Consider the following 21930-nt stretch of genomic DNA (forward strand, 5'->3'; position numbering starts at 1 on the left):
TTTGTTACTTGAAAAAATTTTAAATATGTTTTGTTGATGAGAAAATATGTTTCTCTATTTTTCTTATTTTTGTGAGGGGGGATATATATTGTTTTTCGGCACTACCTTGTTCTCTATAGCTGATATAACATGAATTACTCCTATGTGGGATCAATAAAGTTCTTATTTTTGCCATCTGAGAAAATTAAATATATTATATTTGGTGCCTAACTGTTTCCCAAGTATATTAGTGCGTGTGTGAATGAATAAATGAGACGTAAAACGTACATTTCTTTGTAGAAAGGCGCTTTATGAAAATAAGTCCATTTACTTGTATTAGTTTACAGCGCAGTCTTGAACATCCAATATGGCGGCGACGTTGACGTACGGCTCAGCGCTCTATGGGGCGTCTACGTTTTTATGTCTATGATGCTGACAACTTTCAAACACGTCCATCAAGAGATCTCGACCAATCGCAGCCGCGCTCCGACTCCGCCTCCGGCCGGCTCAAACCTCTCCTCCTCTTCCTCCTCTTCCTCCTCCTCCTCCTCTTCCTCCTCGCCGTCCCCTTCAAAGATGGCCGTCATGGGCGCGGTGAAGAGGCGGCATTGAGCGGCGAAGCGGCGGCTGGCGGAGCAGGGCGGAGTCAGGGAGCGAGGCCGGTGGTGGGAGGAGGAGAAGAAGAGGAAGTGGGAGGAGGAGGAGAGGAGGAGCTGGTGGTTGCTAGGATACGGCTGCTTCGGGTGAAACACCAGGGAGAGGCCGCACGAGGACGGGGGGTTCCCCCCGAGGTCCGGGTTCTGGTGTCTGCTGACGTCACACGCCGCGGGTCGGTCGTCGGATTGGTCCGGCGTTGCCGGGGGAGACGGCGCCCCCTGGTGGTCGGAGGAGGGAGCTGGGAGGACGCGGAGCCGCTCCACGGCCGAGATCCGGCTGGACGAATCCGCTCGGCTGCCCTTCCTCAGCAGCAGAGCCTTGAAGCTCTCGCTCCTCGACCCGGAGCCCTCGGGTGCTGGCCGGGTCCGGGGCAGGGGCGGCTCGGCGGGGGCGGGGCGGCGTGTCTCCTCCTCTGGAGCCTTTCTGCCCAGCATCTTCCGCTTGGACCTGAGAGAGAGGCAGAAGAGACCGGTTTCAGAGCCGTCTCATTCATGATCCGGTTTCAGACGCGTTTCTTTAAAGGGGACCTATTATGGCATCTAATATACACAAGCTTTTGATTGTTTTTGCTACATAAATTATAAATTCAGCCTCTAAACCAGGGGTGTCAAATGTGCGGCCCGAGAGAGATTTTCATGCGGCCCGCGAGAAGTTTCCAACGCAAAAAAACAAAATGTTAATTCACTAAAAAGGAAGGCATAAATAATTGCCATGAATCGCAGCATATCCGATAATATATTTCTTCTACAAATCCATCGTTATTCCACAAAGAGAGCAGTTTTTTTTAGTTTTCTAGAATGCATTTGCCGATTTTATTTCTTTGTAGACGGTCGTTTATTTTTATTAACTGACTGAATTATATATTTTCACAGGAAAAATATCACTGCTAAAAAAGATGATAGAAGATATTTATTCGGAGAATTTCTGTTTTGAATACGAGGATAGTGACAAAGTAAAACAGTTAAAAGAGAAGTGATGACTTTTTCGGCACACTGGCGTAAATATCCACACCAATTTTTAAAAATAAATACACTTAATTGTACTGGAAAAATCTCTAAATCACAAAGAAACACTCTTTGTCTATCCTTGTTTATGTGCCCAGTTAATTATTTCATAAGGACTATGTTCTATCTATTTCATGTAATAAATGATGTAATAAGAATTCAATTAATTCAATTTCCTATAAAAAAGCAAAATATAAAAAAAACATACTTGTTTCTGTTTATCTTTGTAAAATGATATTAAAATCTTACATAATTTTGAAAAAAAAACAGAGAAATTTCAAGAAAAGATCCTGAAGAAATATATTTTACATAATTAGAATGTAAACAAAGTGCATATTTCCTTTAAAATTAACTAAACTGATATTGGATTAGATAACAATAGTAAAAAAAATTAGAAAAAAAATTTTCGCACCGTTTTTGTTATTTTGAGCGAGACAAAAAATTGGTCAAATCCGGCCCGCCAAGCAAAATGAGTTTGACACCCCTGGTCTAAACCATGTCTTTATCTTCCCATTCTCTAACCTCATTATCTATGCAGGATTCTGAGTGGGCGGGGCTATGATAATGAGGCTCTGTGCTGATTGGCTGCCTGAATGAAAAAATGGCGGAAGCTGCGACCGGTGGAGTTAGTTGTGGGCGTGGTTTCACGCATCAACCGATGTAAATCGGGCCTGTCGTTACGTAACGACAGGAGCAGAATCTTATTGGCTCGTAGATCCACATGACACTGGACGGCTCATCCGGGCGGCTGTACAGACACTGCAGAATTTAGTTGCTTTCCTCCTTCTCTGAGTTGGCAGGCTGAGGGGAGACCACTTTATATATAAACGTGTTTTTCATAATAGGTCCCCTTTACTCTCGACATTTCGACTTATTTTTCTCGACATTTCGACTTTTTTCTCAACATTTCAACTTTTTTCTTGAAATTTCAACTTTTTTGCTCGACATTTCAACTTTTTTTTCCTCGGCATTTCGACTTTTTTTCTTGACATTTCAACTTTTTTCTGGACATTTCAACTTTTTTCTCGACATTTCAACTTTTTTCTCGACATTTCAACTTTTTTTCTCGACATTTCGACTTTTTTTCTCGACATTTCAACTTTTTTTCTCGACATTTCGACTTTTTTTCTCGACATTTCGACTTTTTTTCTCGACATTTCAACTTTTTTTCTCGACATTTCGACTTTTTTTCCTCGACATTTCAACTTTTTTCTTGAAATTTCAACTTTTTTGCTCGACATTTCAACTTTTTTCTCGAGATCTTGACTTTTTTCTCAAAATTTCGACTTTTTTGCTCGACATTTCAACTTTTTTCTTGAAATTTCGACTTTTTTGATCGTCATTTCAACTTTTTTTCATCAACATTTCAACTTTTTTTCTCGAAATTTCAACTTTTTTCTCAACATTTTGACTTTTTTCTTGACATTTCGACTTTTTTCTTGACATTTCGACTTTTTTCTCGACATTTCGGCTGGCGGAGTTGTTGTTGTTCCGGCCAGAATTAGTGGTTTCACGCATCGTCGTTCCGTAACGACGCGAGCAGAATCTGAACGGCTCGTAGATCCACATCACACTGGACGGATTAGACACAAACACTGCAGAATTTGGTTGCTTTCCTCCTTCTCTGAGTTGGCAGGCTGAGGGGAGACCACTTTATATATTTTAAAGTAAGAAAAAACGTGTTTTACATAATAGGTCCCCTTTAACGATCTGGTTTCAGACCCGGCTCCACTCATCATAATGTAGTATTTGATCAGTAGAAAGTATTTTAATGTTCTTCCACACTAAGGACTAAGGGAAGGTGAAGTTACTCCACATAACAGCAGCTGGTGAACTAAAGGGACCAAACAGGAAAGAACCGATAGTTCAGGGAGGAAACGTACGGAGCAGAAGTGGTGACTAATCAACAAGGACAGGGTTTTAATAAAGGAAGAGGGAGATTACTGGAGTCGGGACTGAACCTATGCCACATCTACTCACTATCCGACCCGTCAGAACCGTTACCTGCGGCGCGGCACTCATGCTGTGCCTTCCCAGACTGCACTGCTCCAGAAGCGAGAGGACAGACCAAGCAAAGACGTGAGTTTGGATTCTGGCGGCCGCTGTGGCGGCGGTGAGTGTTCAAGCGTTACCTGTGGATGACGGCGAACAAGTCCTCGGTGGTCCGGGGTCGACCCGACACCAACACCTGGTCCGCTGAAACACCGACCAGCGGCCCGCCTGGAAACAACACCACAGTTACATTTACTCCGTTACATTTACTTGAGTAAGTTTTGGGAAATGTTGTACTTTTAGGAGTAGTTTTGAATTACTATACTTTTTACTTTTACTTGAGTAGATTTGTGAAGAAGAAACTGTTCCTCTTACTCCGCTACATTAGGCTACGTTGAGCTGTTACTTTTCTTTTATCCCTTTTATCCACGTACGCGTCAATCTCATGACATCACTGAGTGATTCTTTGGGAAAAATGTTTGTTTTTGCATGTTTTGTCACATTTACACAGACTCAAACACACACAGAGTTTCTATGAGTTAATGGGCTTGTTCTAGTTAAAAAAGAAAATAAATTTTGTGCTACTTTTGCTTAATTTATTTTTTTATTCTGTTATTATTTTATTTATTTTATTATTTTTTAAAGTACTTGAATTTACTTTTTATTTTTATGTAAGGTATTTTTTATTAATTTTAATTTATTTTATTATTTTATTGATTTAATTTGCCTGAAGATGATTATTTTGTACTTTTGTCTGTTTGAATGGTTGTGTTAAAAAATAAATCAGACGTTACTCAACAGTTACTCAGTACTTGAGTAGTTTTTTCACCAAGTACTTTTTTATTTTTACTCAAGTAATTATTTGGATGACTACTTGTTACTATCTACTTGAGTCATATTATTCTAAAGTAACAGTACTTTTACAATTTTTGGCTACTCTACCCAGCTCTGCACCTGATTTAAGAAAAGGTGTGTCTGTATTTACTGGAGAAACTAACTCCTGAGGGAAATGGTTCTGGTGCTACAGACCCTGTTTGGACCAGATGGAGGTCCAACATCATCCTAAACATACAAGGAAGGAACTTCCTACTGAGAGTTCCTGCAGAATAGGGGTGTAACAATATAAGGTGCCAAGAAATTCCGCGATACAAAAACGTCACGATACGTGTGGTGGAGGTGACAAACTGTAGCTGATATTGTGTTATTAATATTAATCTATTGTGTTTACTAGTAACATCCTATTGGTGCAGCGGGATCACGTGACGACCTCGACCCGCGGACCAAAATCTGACTACGCTCAGAAGAAACCGTACCGTTTTGCCGTCCCGATCACGGGACTCTTGGGGGGTTTTGAGCTCTGAACTTTTACTTATAAGCTGAGCATGAACCAATCTTTTTTATGATGTAAAGATTGTGTCGTCCCTGAAGGAGGGAGGATGAAACGATAACGGGGTTCACCTTACGGCCTCAGGCTGGAGCAGGTGAAGCTCTGAGATCTGGAACAAGATAAATAACAGTCATGGTGCATTTGGAGATTGGGACTTTTCATAGTTTATTTATTTACTTTTATTAATTTATTTAATTTTAGTTGTTAAATTTCTGGAAAAGAAAAAAGTAAAATCATACATGAGAGAAACTTTTAAGTTTGTGGCAAAATACTTTTACTTGTATCAAAGTGAAGATGAATAATGCAAACCTGACATTTACTTTTAGTTCAGTTTGTGGAAAATGGTTGGCCTGGCTTTCTCTTTAAAACTTAAGCAGTTATAAAGCATTACAAACTGGAACAATAGGGAAAACGCACAGCATTGTTTTTTGTATTTTGTGTCTTTCAATTAAAAGAAATTTTTTTCCAGTCATATGTTCCTCATTCAAGGTTGTTAAAAAGATACTGCTATAATATCGTATCGTATCGTTATCGTGACCTCAATATCGTGAATCGTACCGTATCGTGAGATTAGTGTATCGTTACACCCCTACTGCTGCAGGAAACATCTACTGAGGGCAGATATCACAGCAGATCATGTCTTTTTCCAGGAGTTTCTAAAGCATGCATCTGAGATGCATCTAAATCTCCCAGAATCCCTCTGGAACATTGAGTGCATTTACATGGGAAGTTTAATTTCTCTTTAATTCAGAATTAAAATGAAATCCGATTTAAAATTAGTAAAAAATGACCATGTAAACACCTAATTCTGAATGAAAATGGACATTCCGAATTGGATTTAGGTTCCGAAGTAAGTGGCTGGTTTATTCCGATTTTAAATCCGAATAGAATAATTCCACGATCATGTATCCACTCATTCCGCTTTAAATTAATTCCGGTCTTTCTTTCTGCTCGTTCCCTCGCCCGTCTGTCTCAATGACGCTTATATTCCTGCTGGGCTTGTTTTCCAAACAAAGTTTCAAGATGGCAGCACGCAGTAAACGCTGGTCAAGAGCAGAGACCATTTATTTAATAAATAGCTTGGAGGACCTGGAAATAATTAAAAGAACAGATGGAAACAGGAAACATCAGAATTGTGAGCTTTTCAAAGTTGTAGCGACTAAAGCCGGGCAGACACTGTGCGATTATCGGCTCGTTTTGAGCCGATTTTCCAGTCGTGCAACTATTTTTTGGATCCGGACGGATTTTGACCCAATCGTTGCTCGTGCCTCGTGCAGTAAACGTGGGGGAACGACGAGAGATTAACACCTCACGACGAGCTCCCGATCACAAATCGTGAGGTCGCAAGAAAATCGAGCGTGTTTGAAATCCTGGTCGCTCCTTGTGAAGGAATCACACAGTTGAAGCAGCTGCGACCAGATTTACCTCATCCTTTCACAGAGAGCATGCGCAATCTCTGATGTCACGTCAAAAACTATTATTTGTAGTTTAAGTGTTGCAAATTCACATTACAAATCATGTTTTAATAGCAGAAAAAAAGGCCGCATTTCCACGTACGGTGCGGGTCGCCGCGTACCCTACGCCGTAGGCTCTGCGTTGGTGTAACGCGGAACCATAAATCAGCCTTTAGTGTGCGCTCTGCGCTGTTCGGAATACTTCTCTTCTCTGTTGTGCTCATTTTTCTCAGACGTCTGGTCTCTCCGCCGAGACACAACTTCCGGTCCGCCCCCCTATCCAATCAGAACCTTCCCAACCCCCGGACCTTAAGAGGAATTGGATAAAGCCGATCAAACGTGTTTTCCATGTAAACCTCAATTCGGAATTACTATTTCCATGTAAACTCGAAGAAAAATAGTTTAATTCGGAATTATTTAATTCAGAATAATCGCCATTGTGATATCCAGAACTTTCCAAGGCAGATCAGAAGGCGTCACTAACCTCGACTCAGACTATCTCCGTGGGAGGTTCTGGTGACGTCCGTCTCCTCCTCGCTGCTCCTCGGCCCTCCTTCCTCTCCCGGTTCCTGGATCAGGAGGTCCGGCAGCGCCGGCTCCCCCTGCAGGCTGTCGCTGGACGGCGTGCTGCTGAGAGAGAGCCTGCTCCGAGTCCGACCAATCACAGCGCAGGAGCTGTCCGAGTCACTGGTCTCCTGAGGAAACGCCCTGCCCGCCCTCGCCCTCTCCCTCTTGACCCTCACCGGCTCCCGCTCCTCCTCCGAGGAGGAGATGGACGACGAAGACGAGGAGGACGACGACGACGAGGGCGAGGGCTCACTTTTGGATGACATCATCACCAGCTGGCTCCTCTTCCTCCTCCTCCTCCTCCTCACTTGGACCTGGAATGGGAAATGTTGGTATAACATATAAATTCTGATCACAGATCCTGTTTCAAGTGAACATTCCTTGACAAGGTCATGATCCTTTGACACAGTACGGTTGTCAGGGTGATGGGCGATATTTTGTCTAGTTCCTAGCCTGCCAACTATAAGATAACATGTCTCTAAACTTTTTCAGCTCACTCAGGACTAGGGGTGTAACGATACACTAATCTCACGATACGGTACGATACACGATACTGAGGTCACGATAACGACACGATATTATAGCAGTATTTTTTTAACAACCTTGAATGAGGAACATATGACTGGAAAAAATTGTATTTTATTTGAAAGACACAAAATACAAAACAATACTGTGCGTTTGCTCTATTGTTACAGTTTGTAATGCTTTATAACTGTTTAAGTTTTAAAGAGAAAGCCAGGCCAACCATTTTCCACAAACTGAACTAAAAGTAAATGTCAGGTTTGCATTATGATCTTCAGTTTCATACAAGGAAAAATATTTAGACACAAACTGAATAGTTTCTCTCATGTATGATTTGACTTTTTTCTTTTCCAGAAATTTAACAACTAAAATTAAATAAATAAATAAAAGTAAATAAATACATACAATTTTACATCATAAAAAGATTGATTCATGCTCACCTTATAAGTGTAAGAGGAGATTTATTTTTGTTAAGAAGGTTATTTTGGTAATTCAGGGTTCATTATTTTATAAATATATTCTTTATATTCTGATGTAAATCAGGGACTATAATGACACTAGTCAGTTTATCTGTAGTGATTAGTCTGTTTTATATTGGGCGGAGTGATACGCCACAGTACGGCACTAGGTGCTGTGTTGATGTTCTAAAATCCTACACTGTTGAGGGACATTAAAGTACACTGGAACTCAGCAGAAGTTTCCCCGTGTTTATCCTACTCACGACCCCAAAAAGGTGTAATTTAATAAGGTAAGGCTTAACTCTACACCAGACTTACATAAGTAAAAGTTCAGAGCTCAAAACCCTGCAAGAGTCCCGTGATCGGGACCAAAACGGGACTAGTTTCTTCTGAGCGGAGTAAGATTTTTGTCTGCGGGTGGAGACGCAGTCGGCACCAATACACTGCGCGTTACTAGTCAACACAATATAGGCTATTAATATTAATAATCCAATATTGCGATACAATTTGTCACCTCCGCGACACGTATTGTGACGTTTTTGTATCGCAAAATTTCGTGGCACAATATAGTGTTACCCAGAGTGCGAAATACGGGGGGGTTTGGGAGGGTCCGACCCCCCCGATTAACCCTTGAGCCCCCCTGAAGGACTCAAAAGCCAAATTTAGGGGGGGTCTCAATATTGTCAAAAAAATAAATAATAATAATAAATCATTTGATTGTCACTAATGGTCAATTAAATATGTTTAAGAGATCGCCATATCAAGTATTCACAATTCAAAACTTTTTAAGTCCTGCTTCTTTACATATGCAAATTAGCCATGTGCGCCAGCACAGCGCAATGACCAGGCCGGCTAGTTGAGATGCCACAATAACATGGCTAAGCGGAAGCTAACTTAGAGTATGTCACTTGCACACTTTGGGTTCACATCAAAAAAGGTATCAGTGGCAGCCAGAGATGAGGAGAGAGACGATGTCACAACAGAGGGTCCCGTTCCTCTCCCCCCTCTGGTGAAGGAAGGTAAGTCGAGGCCGAGTGCTCCGGGGCAGCTGCTACTGCGCCGCCGCAGTGACTTGCTTTAACTTAAGGTAAGAGGCCAGCCTGCTTAATATGGCCTGAACCCACCTGAGAGCTAATGGTTTTTTTTAAATTATTGTTATTATTATTTTGCGTTATGGCCTGTTATGAGTGTGATTTGTGAATGTGTAAGCTGCGTGAACCCACCTGTTGAGAGCCATCATGCTTTTTTTATTTTTTATTTTGCATGATGATTTTGCATTTGTGAATGTGTTCACACAGCTGTGTTAAAACATAATTTCCTGGATGGTTACATAACGTTAAATAATCAGTCATCATTGTGCAGGCTGAGGATCTGTTTAAGTGCACTGATTGCACGTCTCCGATAGTGGAATTTGTTGTTATTACTGTTATTTGAATGCACAATTCATTTTCATTGTATTTTTTTTTTATTTATCTAAAAAAAATATATTAACCTGTTTTATTTGTTTATTCGTTTCTGCAATGCACTGTTAGTGCGCAAGTGTCCTATACCTGGCATTTATTCATTAAGTGCACTGTGCAACAGTGTGGTGCCAATTAATGTCTTTTATTTATTTTAATTATCAGATTTAATTTGTAAATAACATTCTGCATCATAATGCACAATTTTGCCTCCTGTTAGAAAAACAACGTGCATCTAAAATGGTTAAAAGTGTGCGTGTATTTGTCATAGGCTATAGTAGGCTGATTGTATTGGTTTATTGTATAGGGCCACACTGTTTAAAAAACAAAAAACAAAAAAAAAAAACGCGAGTTAGGGACCCCCCCGAATATGGATGGGTATTTCGCACACTGGTTACACCCCTACTCAGGACTGAATGTTCGTTTGACCAGTTGTACTGTTTGGCTCCATTCATTGAGTGTTTTTCCTCTTTTCATTAAAACTTCAGAAAGACAGCTGAGGTGTCCTGACATTCATTTTTAAACAACAATTTTTGCAGACCTTTTTGCCGGATGATGTCATCGTCATCGTGGTCATCGTGGCCTTCCTCGCTCGCTCCTCCGCTCTTTCTCTCTCATCCTCGTCTTCATCGTCAGCCAGCGACGACCTCGACGGTCGTCTGGGAGACGTGTCCTCTTCCTCCGGGGCCGCTCCGGTCCGCGAGGTCAGAACCGGACCCCGATGCCCGTCCAGGTCCAGGGCCTCCAAGGTGGTCTCACCTGCAGAGGTGTCAAGTAACCAAGTACAAATACTTCGTTACCTTACTTAAGTAAAAATTTTGGTTATCTATACTTCACTGGAGTAATTATTTTTCAGACGACTTTTTACTTTTACTTACGAGTATTAGGGCCAAACTAAGACAAAACAAAATTGGAAATTACGAGAATAAAGTCATAATGTTGCGAGAATAAAGTCGTAATAGAATAAAGTCGTATTATGAGAATAAAGTCGTAATATGAGAATAAAGTTGTTATATTACGAGAATAAAGTCGTAATATTACAAGAATGAAGTCTTAACATCACGAGAAGTCGTAACATTACGAGAATAAAGTTGTAATATTACGAGCATAAAGTCGTAAAATTACGAGAATAAAGTTGTAACATTGCGAGAATAAAGTAGTAACATTATGAGAATAAAGTCGTAATATTATGAGTATATATATAAGTTATATTTATATATTTAATATTATGACTTTATTCTCGTAATATTACGACTTTATTCTCAAAATATTACGACTTTATTCTCGTAATTTCCATTTTTTTTTTTTTGTCTTAGTTTGGCCCTAATACTCCGTCGTATTTACTCCTTACATTTTCACGCAATTATCTGTACTTTTTACTCCTTACATTTTAAAAACAGCCTCGTTACTCTATTTCATTTTGGCCTTTAAAAAAAACTATCCAGTTAAATTGCTCCGTCCGGATAGAGTGAATTTGGTTGTGGTTGTTTCAGATGTTCTTGTCCAGTTTTGTTCTTACATCCGTTCCCTCAGATTCCTGCAACTAAACTTGGATGTACATTCCAATAAAGGTTAGGATAAATGATGACATGCCTCTGAAGTTTGACTTTTTGCACCATTACAATACTTATAGACAACTAGTCATCATATCTCCTGCTCTCTGAAACACATGTTAATGCTCAATAGTACACATATATGCTTCTTTAATATATTTACATTATACTAAGATGCATTCATGTTCAATGGCTTTTGTCCTTAATGGCTTTTTTCCCCCTTACATTACTTTTACTTTTATACTTTAAGTAGTTTTGAAACCAGTACTTTTATACTTTTATTTGAGTAAAAAACTTGAGTTGATACTTCAACTTCTACAGGAGTATTTTTAAACTCTAGCATCTATACTTTCTTCTTCCGGCTCCCGACGGCGGACGCTTTTGTGCTCTCTCCCTTATCTGCCTGCCCTGCTACTGCTTTTGTTTGTCTCGTCTTCAGAGTCTCTTCTTTTCACTCCTCCGAAACTCTACAATCATGGAATTGATTAACTGGTCTCTCAGCACAATTGACCAAATTTTTGCGACAAGAAGACAGGGGGTAAGGGAGCCCTCTTGCCCCGATGGGACATTTTTTTCTGGATACACAATGGATTCCTACAAATACTGGAAACCTTTGTGCCTCAAGATTCTGTCTGTCGAGGATGTTGAAAACGCCTTCATAATTGGATTTATGATAGCGGGATTCCTCTTGATCATCCTCCTGATAGGAGAGGGGGGATTACTAGTATATCGACAAACGCGTAAGTCGTCGACAGCTGTTCTGGCTCTTTCAGAGCTGCCGGATGTGGCTGAAGGGTCAAGCAAGGCGATCAACGCTCAGACTCTGACGTTGGGGGAGCAGGGCCGTAAGCTGGATGCGATTCTCGAACAGAATCGCAGGCTGGCGGCGGTCTTTGAGCTCATTGGCAAGATTGATAGCACCCTGGAGAAGTTGGAAGCTCGGCTTGGCGGGAAGTGATCACAAATTCGTCTGATTGGAGTTGATGAACCAGGGACTGAAGGCAGACGGAAAATTACTGGGCTGCCTGTTTTCAATAAAATTGTTGATCCTATAATCAGCCCTTGACAGAGCAGTCTCAGGCCGATCGCTCCGGTCACAATCTTCCTGGTGGAATGTAAACAAGGTGACTCTGCCCCCACTAACCCTCCCCCTCTCCCACGAACACCTGTGGATCCGTGTCTCAGAACTGTACCGAGCCGCCTGATAACATCAAGGACATTTGGCTGAGAGCAGCTCTGGGCGAAGGTTCACGGACTCATCGCTTCACAGACACTTACTGATAAACACACACACCTCCCTCAATTCAACGCCTTCCTCGGCCCCTCCCTCTTATCAGCCCATCCCCAACAGTGTCCGGGTTTCGAGCGCCAGTGGTACCCTTTGGAAAACAGGCGCACAATACCATTGTGCTGCCGCCGGTGTTTCTGAAGTCAAAAACAGTTTTCTAAGCTGACTTAAAAAACTTGATTCTGATTCTACCTGAGTAATGAATGTGAATACTTTTGACACCTCTGCTCACCTGAGGGTCTGGTCCTCGTGAGGCCCGTGGGTTCTAAGGTGCCGACCCGGTTGAGCGATCGGTGTGTTTTTGGAGACAGGTCGGGCTTCCTGTGCAGGATCTGTGGTTTCTGGCGCTGAGGAGACCCGGCCGGCGAGCGCGGTGGGCTCCCACCCGGGCCTCGCCGGAGCTTCGGGGACGCCATCAGATCGAGGATCTGAAGATCGGGTTTCTTGGGGGGAACCGGCTTCTCCGGGGATCGGACCTTCCAGGTGCCGGCCAACACCGACTCTCCGTCTGCTGCGGGCAGAGGTGGGTAGTAACGAGTTACATTTACTCCGTTACATTTACTTGAGTAAGTTTTGGGAAATGTTGTACTTTTAGGAGTAGTTTTGAATCACTATACTTTTTACTTTTACTTGAGTAGATTTGTGAAGAAGAAACTGTTCCTCTTACTCCGCTACATTAGGCTACGTTGAGCTGTTACTTTTCTTTTATCCCTTTTATCCACGTACGCGTCAATCTCATGACATCACTGGGTGATTCTTTGGGAAAAATGTTTGTTTTTGCATGTTTTGTCACATTTACACAGAGTCAAACACACACAGAGTTTCTATGAGTTCATGTTTGTTCTAGTTCTGGTTAAAAAAGAAAAGTACAAAGACTTGAAATTTTGTGCTACTTGTGGTTAATTTATTTTTTTATTCTGTTATTATTTATTAAAGTACTTGAATTTACTTTAAGATTATTTTAATTTAAGCTATTTTTTATTTTTTATTAATTTTAATTAATTTTATTATTTTATTGATTTAATTTGCCTGAAGATGATTATTTTGTACTTTTGTCTGTTTGAATGGTTGTGTTAAAAGAATAAATCAGACGTTACTCAACAGTTACTCAGTACTTGAGTAGTTTTTTCACCAAGTACTTTTTTGCTTTTAGTCAAGTAATTATTTGGATGACTACTTTTTACTTCTACTTGAGTCATATTATTCTGAAGTAACAGTACTTTTACTCGAGTACAATTTTTGGCTCCTCTACCCACCTCTGGCTTCGGGGAGGTCCTGAGTCTGGGCTCGGTTCCTGCCGTTCATCTGCACTTCCTTGGTGGCGTCGGACCCGACCGGTGGGTCCTCCGGTTCTGGGGGATGCTGGTGTTGGTACCCGCCGGTACCGTGGCCCAGTTTCACCCAGGGACTCAGAGCGGGACACGGGTCCGAGTTCGAGTCCTCCCCGCTGCTCAGAGGAACCCCGGCAGCTCTCGGGGTACCAGGGCCTCGTAGCCGCTCAGGACTGGTATCGGTGGACTCGCTGGCGGGACGGGCCCCCACCAGGGGGTCCGGTCCAGGCGGGGGCTCGGGGAGCGTCCCGGTCACGTGACCCGGTGCAGGCGGACCGTCGTGAGCCGCGTATGCGGCCCTGGGGGGTTTAACGGGCCGCAGCTTGACGCGCTGCAGAGCCTGAGTGGTGACCAGGAGGCTGTGGGGCGACGCCGCCTTCCCCGCCGGGCCTGATGGGGAGGGGGTGCGAGGAAGAGGAGGGGGAGGAGGAGGAAGATCAGGCATGTCTTCTAACAGTTCTGAGGAGGAGAGGGGGGACGGGGGGGTGGGGGGAGGAGGGGAGGAGGGAGGGGGCGCCGCCGCGAACGCGGGAGGAAGACGGGAGGACGTCCTCACCGCGTACGAGTACGGAGGAGGAGTCCGCGTGGGGGGAGGAAGAGGAGGAGCAGGGGATGGAGAAGAAAAAGGAGGAAGAGGAGCAGGAGATGGAGAAGAAAAAGGAGAAAGAGGAGCAAGAGATGGAGAAGAAAAAGGGGGAAGAGGAGCAGGAGATGGGGAAGAAAAAGGAGGAAGAGGAGCAGGAGATGGGGAAGAAAAAGGAGAAAGAGGAGCAGGAGATGGAGAAGAAAAAGGAGGAAGAGGAGCAGGAGATGGGGAAGAAAAAGGAGAAAGAGGAGCAGGAGATGGAGAAGAAAAAGGAGAAAGAGGAGCAGGAGATGGAGAAGAAAAAGGAGAAAGAGGAGCAGGAGATGGAGAAGAAAAAGGAGGAAGAGGAGCAGGAGATGAAGAAGAAAAAGGAGGAAGAGAAGATGACGGAGAGGGAAGAAGAGTGGCATTTGGTGCGACAGGATGTTTGGTGAAAGAAAAGGGAGGAAGAGGAGGAGGAAGAGGAGGAGGAGGAAGAGAAGATGACGGAGGAGGAAGAAGAGTGGCGTTTGGTGCGACAGGATGTTTGGTGAAAGAAAAGGGAGGAAGAGGAGGAGATGATGGAGGAAGAGGGGGAGGAGGAGGGAGGGGCGGGTGCCGGGCGGAGTCGGAGGAGGTGTAGGAAGAGAGGGAGGAGGTGGAGGAGTAGGAGGAGGACAGGGAGGACAGGAGGGAGGACTTCCTCTCCGGGACGGGCGGTTTGGGCCGGTTTCTGCCGGGGGGGGCGGTGAGGGGGGAGGAGGGGTTGGGGGGCGAGGCCACCGGCGTGCCGGGGGTCGGGGTGTTGGACTGGCTGGAGTAGCCGCTGGAGGGCGAGGCCAGGCGCCGGAGCCCGGCCGGGGCCGGGTCGGGGGGGTGCTTGAGGGCGAGCCTCAGGGCCGCGCTGCCGGGGGGGGCGGGGCTTAACGGGGGGGGCAGAGGCTCGAAGGTGGTGACGGTCCCAACGATCCCAATGGCCCCAACGGCCCTGGTCCGGGGCACCCAGGGGTCCTCCAGGGGCGGGGGGACCGGCGGGGGCGGCACGGGCCCCCCCAGGGGGGTCCGGTCCAGGCGGGGGCTGGAGGTCCTGCTGCGCCCGGGCCGGCGCCTCAGGGAGTCGGAGCGGGCCGGCGGAGGGGGGGGATGCGTGGACTTCCGGAGGGAGATCCGGCGGGCCACGGAGCCGGACGAGGATACGCTGGACTTCCTGTCCCGGTCCAGGGACCAGGGGGAGGGGTCACAGGGCCAGTCCTCCGAGCCCTGGGGGGGGCCGATGGGGGACAGGTAGCTGAACTCAGACTCGGAGCAGAGGGATGGGGGGGAGGGGGGCGACCAGTCCAACAGCGGCGAGGGGGGGGAGGACGACGGGGACTGGGGTACGACTCGGGCCGACGGGTCGAAGGGCAGCCGGGGCCGCAGGTCGCTGGGGAAACCCTGGACATCCTGGAGAAGAGGGGGGGGAGAGACTTGTTACAAGTTAGAGTCAAATCCCAAGTCTTTGATCACAGATCTAATTCACATCTCAAGTCTTTGGTTACAGATTCAAGCCAAGTCTGAGTAGGCCGGAAGACGGACGGTATCAAAACCTTTGTCCGCTGAAGAACTCATCTGACGCCTACTCACCAGCCACGGGCCTGAAGAAGATGACTAGCCCAAACTGACTGGCTACAACAGACTGGAGAGGAGCCATGAGAGATGGAAGAAACTCTTCCACTAATGAGTCATGCTGACATGTTAGGAATTGTTCCTTAAAACTCTTTACTTACATTGCTGTGTTGTGATTATGATTACACTTCTGTACGTTCATAAACTGAAGCTAATGTTACCAAAGCTATAGCCAAATTATGTCCGTTGGCCAAAGTCGTGTCAGAAGACAGCCGCTCAGAAGGCACCACTTTTTGGTCCTGGCTGACCTCTCCTGAAGTCTATTACCAACAACTCTAACTGATGACTAGGATGTTTATGATGACACTGGAGTGTTTCATTTTGTTTACTGTGAAATGCTTTAAGCTTTTATGTGTCGTGGCCTGAGTGATCGCTCACTAGGAGGGTTGGAGAGGAATTTTGCCTCATATTTCGCCTCTCCCTTGACATATATTTCTTGTTAACAAGCTTGCATTAAGTGTGTTATAAACTCCCCTTGCTATTTCTTAAATGTTTGACCTTAATATGATGCCAATATTCTAAGCCTAATGGACAGATCTTAGTTGAAGTTTCAAAAGGACAAACAGGAGGGAATTTTGAGGTTAATGAACCTTTAAACTTGTTTTTGTCCTTATGAAACTGTCACATGCTCTGTCAACAGAAGTTACAGCAGCCACTTCCTGATCTACTCAGGTTTTGGACTGTCCTGGTGACAGCTGACCACTGTAATGTCAGGAATCAATCACTGGTTATCACTTCCACCCCATTGTCCACTGTCTAATTGTTTACTGTTGACTGTCCTTAAATGTCATTTCCGTCAAGTTTCTTAATAAAAGCATCATGCAGGAGGAGGATCTTTGGGAAGCATTTTGCTGTCAGGGGCTCTGCCCATGTTGTGTTGCTCTCCCCCTTCTGCAGAAGTGCGTTAAAAAACACATTCCAATGTAGTCTCTGTGTCTTTCCTCGTTATGAATGTATGTAATGTTGATTTGGACCCAACACAAGTCTCAAGTCTTTGATCACAGTTCCAATTCAAGTCTCCAGTCTTTGGTTGCAGTTTCAAGTCAAGTCTCGAGTCTTTGGTTGTGGGTCAACGTCAAGGCTCAAGGTTTTGTACCCGTAATCCCAGTTAATCCAGAAGTCTTTCATTTTGCAAGTCTTTGAGTGCCAAGTCACAAATCTGGATAAAAGTCAAGTTTAGCCTCAAATCTTTAAGTTGCAATTTCAAGTCAAGTCTCGAGTCTTGAATGACAAATCCAAGTCAAGTCTTGAGACTAGAGGGGACAAGTCCATTATAACAGTGTCCTCTAATCGCGGTCCCCAGGAACCGCCGTCCTGCATGTTCCAGATGTTGCTCTGCTCAAACACACCTGATTCAGATGACTAGATCACCATCGGCGTGTCATCAACATCAATACAAGTCTATCAATCATCCACTAAATTGGGCCAGATGTGTTGGTAACATCTATACCAGGGGTCGGCAACCCAAAATGTTGAAAGAGCCATATTGGACCAAAAACACAAAAAACTAATATGTCTGGAGCCGCAAAAAATGAAAAGTCTTGTGTAAGCCTTAGATTGAAGGCAACACATGCTGCATGTTTCTATATTAGTTATAACTGGGGGAAGATTTTTTTTTCCATTATGCACTTAGAGAAAAAAGTTGAAATGTCGAGAAAAAAGTTGAAATGTCGAGAAAAAAGTTGAAATTTCGAGAAAAAAAAAATCGAAATGTTGAGAAAAATGTTGAAATGTCGAGTAAATAGTCAAAATTTCGTGAAAAAAGTCAAAATTTCGTGAAAAAAGTCAAAATATTGAGGAAAAAAGTCGAAATGTTGAGAAAAAAGTCGAAATGTTGAGAAAAGTCAAAATTTCGTGAAAAAATTGAAAATGTCGAGAAAAAAGTCAAAATGTCAAGAAAAAAGTCGAAATGTCCAGAAAAAAATCAAAATGTTGAGAAAAAAGTCGAAATGTTGAGAAAAAAAGTCAAAATGTTTAGAAAAAAGTCAAAATTTCGTGAAAAAAAGTCGAAACATTTTTGAAAAATCTCCAGGGAGCCACTAGGGCGGCGCTAAAGAGCCGCTTGCGGCTCTGGAGCCGCGGGTTGCCGACCCCTGATCTAGAACATGCAAGACGGGGGTTCCTGAGGACCAGCAGACCTGAGATCAACCATCCCCGTGGCAGGATATTGATCCTAACTGACCTGGCAGTGAGACGGGGAGAGGCTGAGCGCTCCGCAGGAGGAGTTGGGACTCGGACAGGAGTCGTAGGATCTGGGGTCCTCGCTGAGATGTGGAGAGGAGGTCAGGGAGGCCATGAGGCTGGACATCCCCTCTCCCTTTGGGGCTCGGATCTTCCTCTTCGACTGGCCGTCCGTTCTCAGGTCTGCCCTGTCCTCCACCTGCGCCCTGGCGGAGGTGCAGGCCGAGGAGGCGGCCCGGCCCACGGTGGAGAACTGACCGGGGAGATCCACACACACCGGCGACTTGGGCAGGACATCAGCCGGTAGGTCCGACACCGTCTTGCGGCGGTTTATCTTGCGAGGTTGCCGCGTCAGGGAGTCGGTGTTGGAGAGGCTTCTCCGGAAACTGGCCTGACGGTCAAAACTCTCCCCTGAAGAGTGAACAAACATGAGAGGACGACAACAAAGACATGAGAAACAGAGTTCTTCAATAAGCTCTAGTATTCCACATCCTGGCTAAGAATATGTGGCTTATTGATTTGTATTGATTATTTTGTTTCATGAGACCATGGAATGGATGGATGGATGGATGGATGAATAGATGGATGCATGGATGGAGGGATGAATGGATGGATGGATGGATGGATGAATGAATAGATGGATGCATGGATGGAGGGATGAATGGATGGATAGATGGATGCAGAGATGTGTGAGATTAATCAAACTTTTGAACTAGTTTCTGTCCTTATGAAAACTATCACATGCTCTGAACAGATGACAGGGCAGCCACTTCCTGAGGGGGGTCGACTGTCCTGGGAACAGCTGAACCATTGTCATTTGGACCATCTGTTAAAGACCCCCATGTGACCCGTTGCTTTTAAAGACTTTAAGCTAAAGATGTCTGTTATTTCTTCATGCCAAGATTAGTTCCTCTTTAACTGAAATGTCACATGTGTGACCCTTTTAACCCCAATGTCTGTTTCTCCGTCTGTTTCCTGTTTTTTTCCAACTGTCCATTGTCCATTCACTGTTCCTAATATGGTAATGTTCCTGTCACAGTTTCTCAATAAAAGCGTCTTGCAGAAAGAGCATCTTGGGAGTTTCTCTGTGAGGGCCAGCGGGCTCTGCACTCCTCTGCTCTCCTCCCCACATTTCTGCAGAAGGCCTTAAAAATCATTCTGACATTCTCTGTGTCTTTCCTTGATTATGAATTTATGTGATGTTGATTTAGGGACCCAACATTTGGTGCCGAAACCCGGGACCTCATACATCTGTGACGTTGGAGCGACGTACGATCAAAGAGGCCACCTGAAAACTGTTGACAGCCATTCCGATTTCAGGAACGGGGCCAAGTTGATCCTGCGCTGCTCAGGAGTCCAGTGACGAGGTCCCCGAGCCGGGAAGACACCGGGACTTGTGAGAGTCCTCTTCTTACTTAAATACTTGGGGTATTGAAGTGTTTTTGTGTAAAATACGAGTGAAATTCTGTGTATACTAACCTGGGGTTAGCGAAAAAAGGTGTTGGCCGGGGTCCGGGACCCTCTTTTGAAGTCAGGGACTTTTTAAAGACACTATGCCTGGGGTTAGTGCAAGGCCAAACACCCACTCGGTCTAGGGACCGGCTTTAAGGTCAGGGATTTTAAAGTACAGAATTACGAGAGGAGGTTTCTTAGGAGTTGTTTTTAATGGGTTTAATGTTTGTCTTGTCTAATGTTCTTGTCTAATGTTTATGACAGGAAACTGTCTATGTTCAATGTTGGGGGTTTCCACGATGCATGGATGGATGGATGGATGGATGGATGATTGCATGCATGGATGGATGCAGGGATGGATGCACAGATGGATGGATGGATGTACAAATGGATGGATGGATGCAGGGATGGATGGATGGATGGATGCACAGATGGATGGATGGATGTACAAATGGATGGATGGATGCAGGGATGGATGGATGGATGGATGATGGATGGATGATTGCATGCATGGATGGATGCAGGGATGGATGGATGAATGGATGGATGGATGGATGAATGGATGGATGGATGATGGATGGATGGATGGATGCATGGATGGATGCAGGGATGGATGGATGGATGGATGGACGATCAAACCACTGCTTCAGTTTATTTCCTCAGTCTGTTTAAGACTAAAACATCCAGTTTGAATCAGTAACAAGAAAAGCTCCGATCTGAAACCTGAGCTCCAGGTTCCGGTCCGGCGGTACTTTACCTGTCACGTTGATCGGGACGATATCAGCGGCCACGGCCTCGGCCTGCTGCCTCATCCTCTCCTCCGGCGTCGGGAGTCTCTGATTGGTCTCCATCTCCATGGTAACGGGGGATTGGTCGGAGAAGCCGTCCCAGGAGGACGGGGCGCTGACGGGGTTCAGCACCAGCGGGGTCATGGGACGCATGTGGCTCAGGAACAGTCTCTCCTCCTCGTCTGAAGACGCTGACGACTGACAAACACACAGCTTCATCTCACACATTGTTCTGACCCGGATCAGGTTGAGTGTAGTCTACCGGGACCGGGTTCTAGTGCAGCCTGACAGGTAGCTACGACTCCAGGTGAGACCCGGCTACGTCCAGGGAAACGGCTCTACGGCAGCTCTAACCGTCTAGATCCGTGTACTTCGCGGCCGTCCGTTTTTTGTTTTGAAATGACAAAATAAAAATAGAGAAATAATCCAAAATAATCAGTTTCAATCCGTGTATCATTCGTTCTTTCCATTTTCAATTGGCAATCAAAAACCAAAACATGAAAAATTGACTGGTTACTTTGTTTTTAGTTTTTTATTAATAAAATATTAACACAAAAAACGGAAAAACTTCTGGTTTTTCATATTTCAATTCTAGGCACAGATCAAAAATACGAAATAGAAAAACGGGCCACAGGACTGAATTTGATTTTAATATTTAATTTGTCGAGTTTACGTGACCCGGAAATGTCCTACATCCATAGTACACGCAGTTCGAGTAACCATGGCGACCATGATGGCGCTGGAACAACAGATTAAGGATTATTTTTTTAAACCTGACCAATTAAATATTAAAATCAAATTCAGTCCTGTGGCCCGTTTTTCTATTTCGTATTTTTGATCTGTGCCTAAAATTGAAATATGAAAAACCAGAGGTTTTTACTTTTTTTGTGTTATAATAAAAAACAAAATAACCAGTCACTTTTTCATGTTTTGATTTTTGATTGCCAATTGAAAATGGAAAGAACGAATGATACACGGATTGTTATCCATTATCCGTTATCCATTATCCGATTTCATTGATGTGTTTGAAAATCGAAATTGGGAATTAAAACAGGGTCCGTGTATCTTTTGGTCATTGGATTTTTCCGTCATGAGTGGGAATCAAAAACAAAAAACGATTGGTTTATTTGATTTTCCTTTTAAAACAAAAAACAAATATTGAATTACACTGCATTTTTTCTTTTTCTGTGTTAATATGACTTAACAAAGATTCAAAATACGCTTTTATTTTCGTTTTCTATTTCATATAAGAAAAATGAAATTACTAGTCAACAGGAAGGAAAAAACGAACCAAAAACAACCGTTTATTCATATTCGTGCACCGGAAGCTGGCATTTACAACCGAGTGAACTTAGTTCTGGATATTTGACAGGCATTCCTGTGACAATTCTCTCCAGGGGAAGTTTGATTTTAATATTTAATTGGTCGGGTTTACGTGACTCGGAAATGGCTCTGTACGCGGCAGTTCGGGTAACCATGGTTACCATGGCGGCGCTGAAACAACAGATTATTTATATATATATATATATATATATATATATATATATATATATATATATATATATATATATTATATATTATATATATATATTATATATAATTAGGATTATTTTTTAAAGATTGATTA

At 43.9% G+C, this 21930-nt stretch overlaps 1 protein-coding gene across 1 annotated transcript; it reads right to left on the reverse strand.

Moving 5' to 3' along the window:
• Positions 1-242: 242 nt before the first annotated feature.
• nhsl1a (NHS-like 1a) lies at positions 243-20531 on the reverse strand. Its single transcript, XM_061715774.1, has 8 exons — positions 20273-20531; positions 18065-18474; positions 13578-15660; positions 12554-12832; positions 10022-10239; positions 6958-7354; positions 3773-3860; positions 243-1083 (listed from the first exon to the last, which is right to left on the reverse strand). Exons 1-8 carry the CDS (start codon positions 20529-20531, stop codon positions 435-437), a joined length of 4383 nt encoding a protein of 1460 aa, XP_061571758.1. The 3' UTR covers positions 243-434.
• Between the last annotated feature and the right edge of the window lie 1399 nt (positions 20532-21930).

The sequence above is a fragment of the Cololabis saira genome, chromosome 24, assembly GCF_033807715.1.
Source record: "Cololabis saira isolate AMF1-May2022 chromosome 24, fColSai1.1, whole genome shotgun sequence".
NCBI classification, from domain to species: Eukaryota; Metazoa; Chordata; class Actinopteri; order Beloniformes; family Belonidae; genus Cololabis; species Cololabis saira.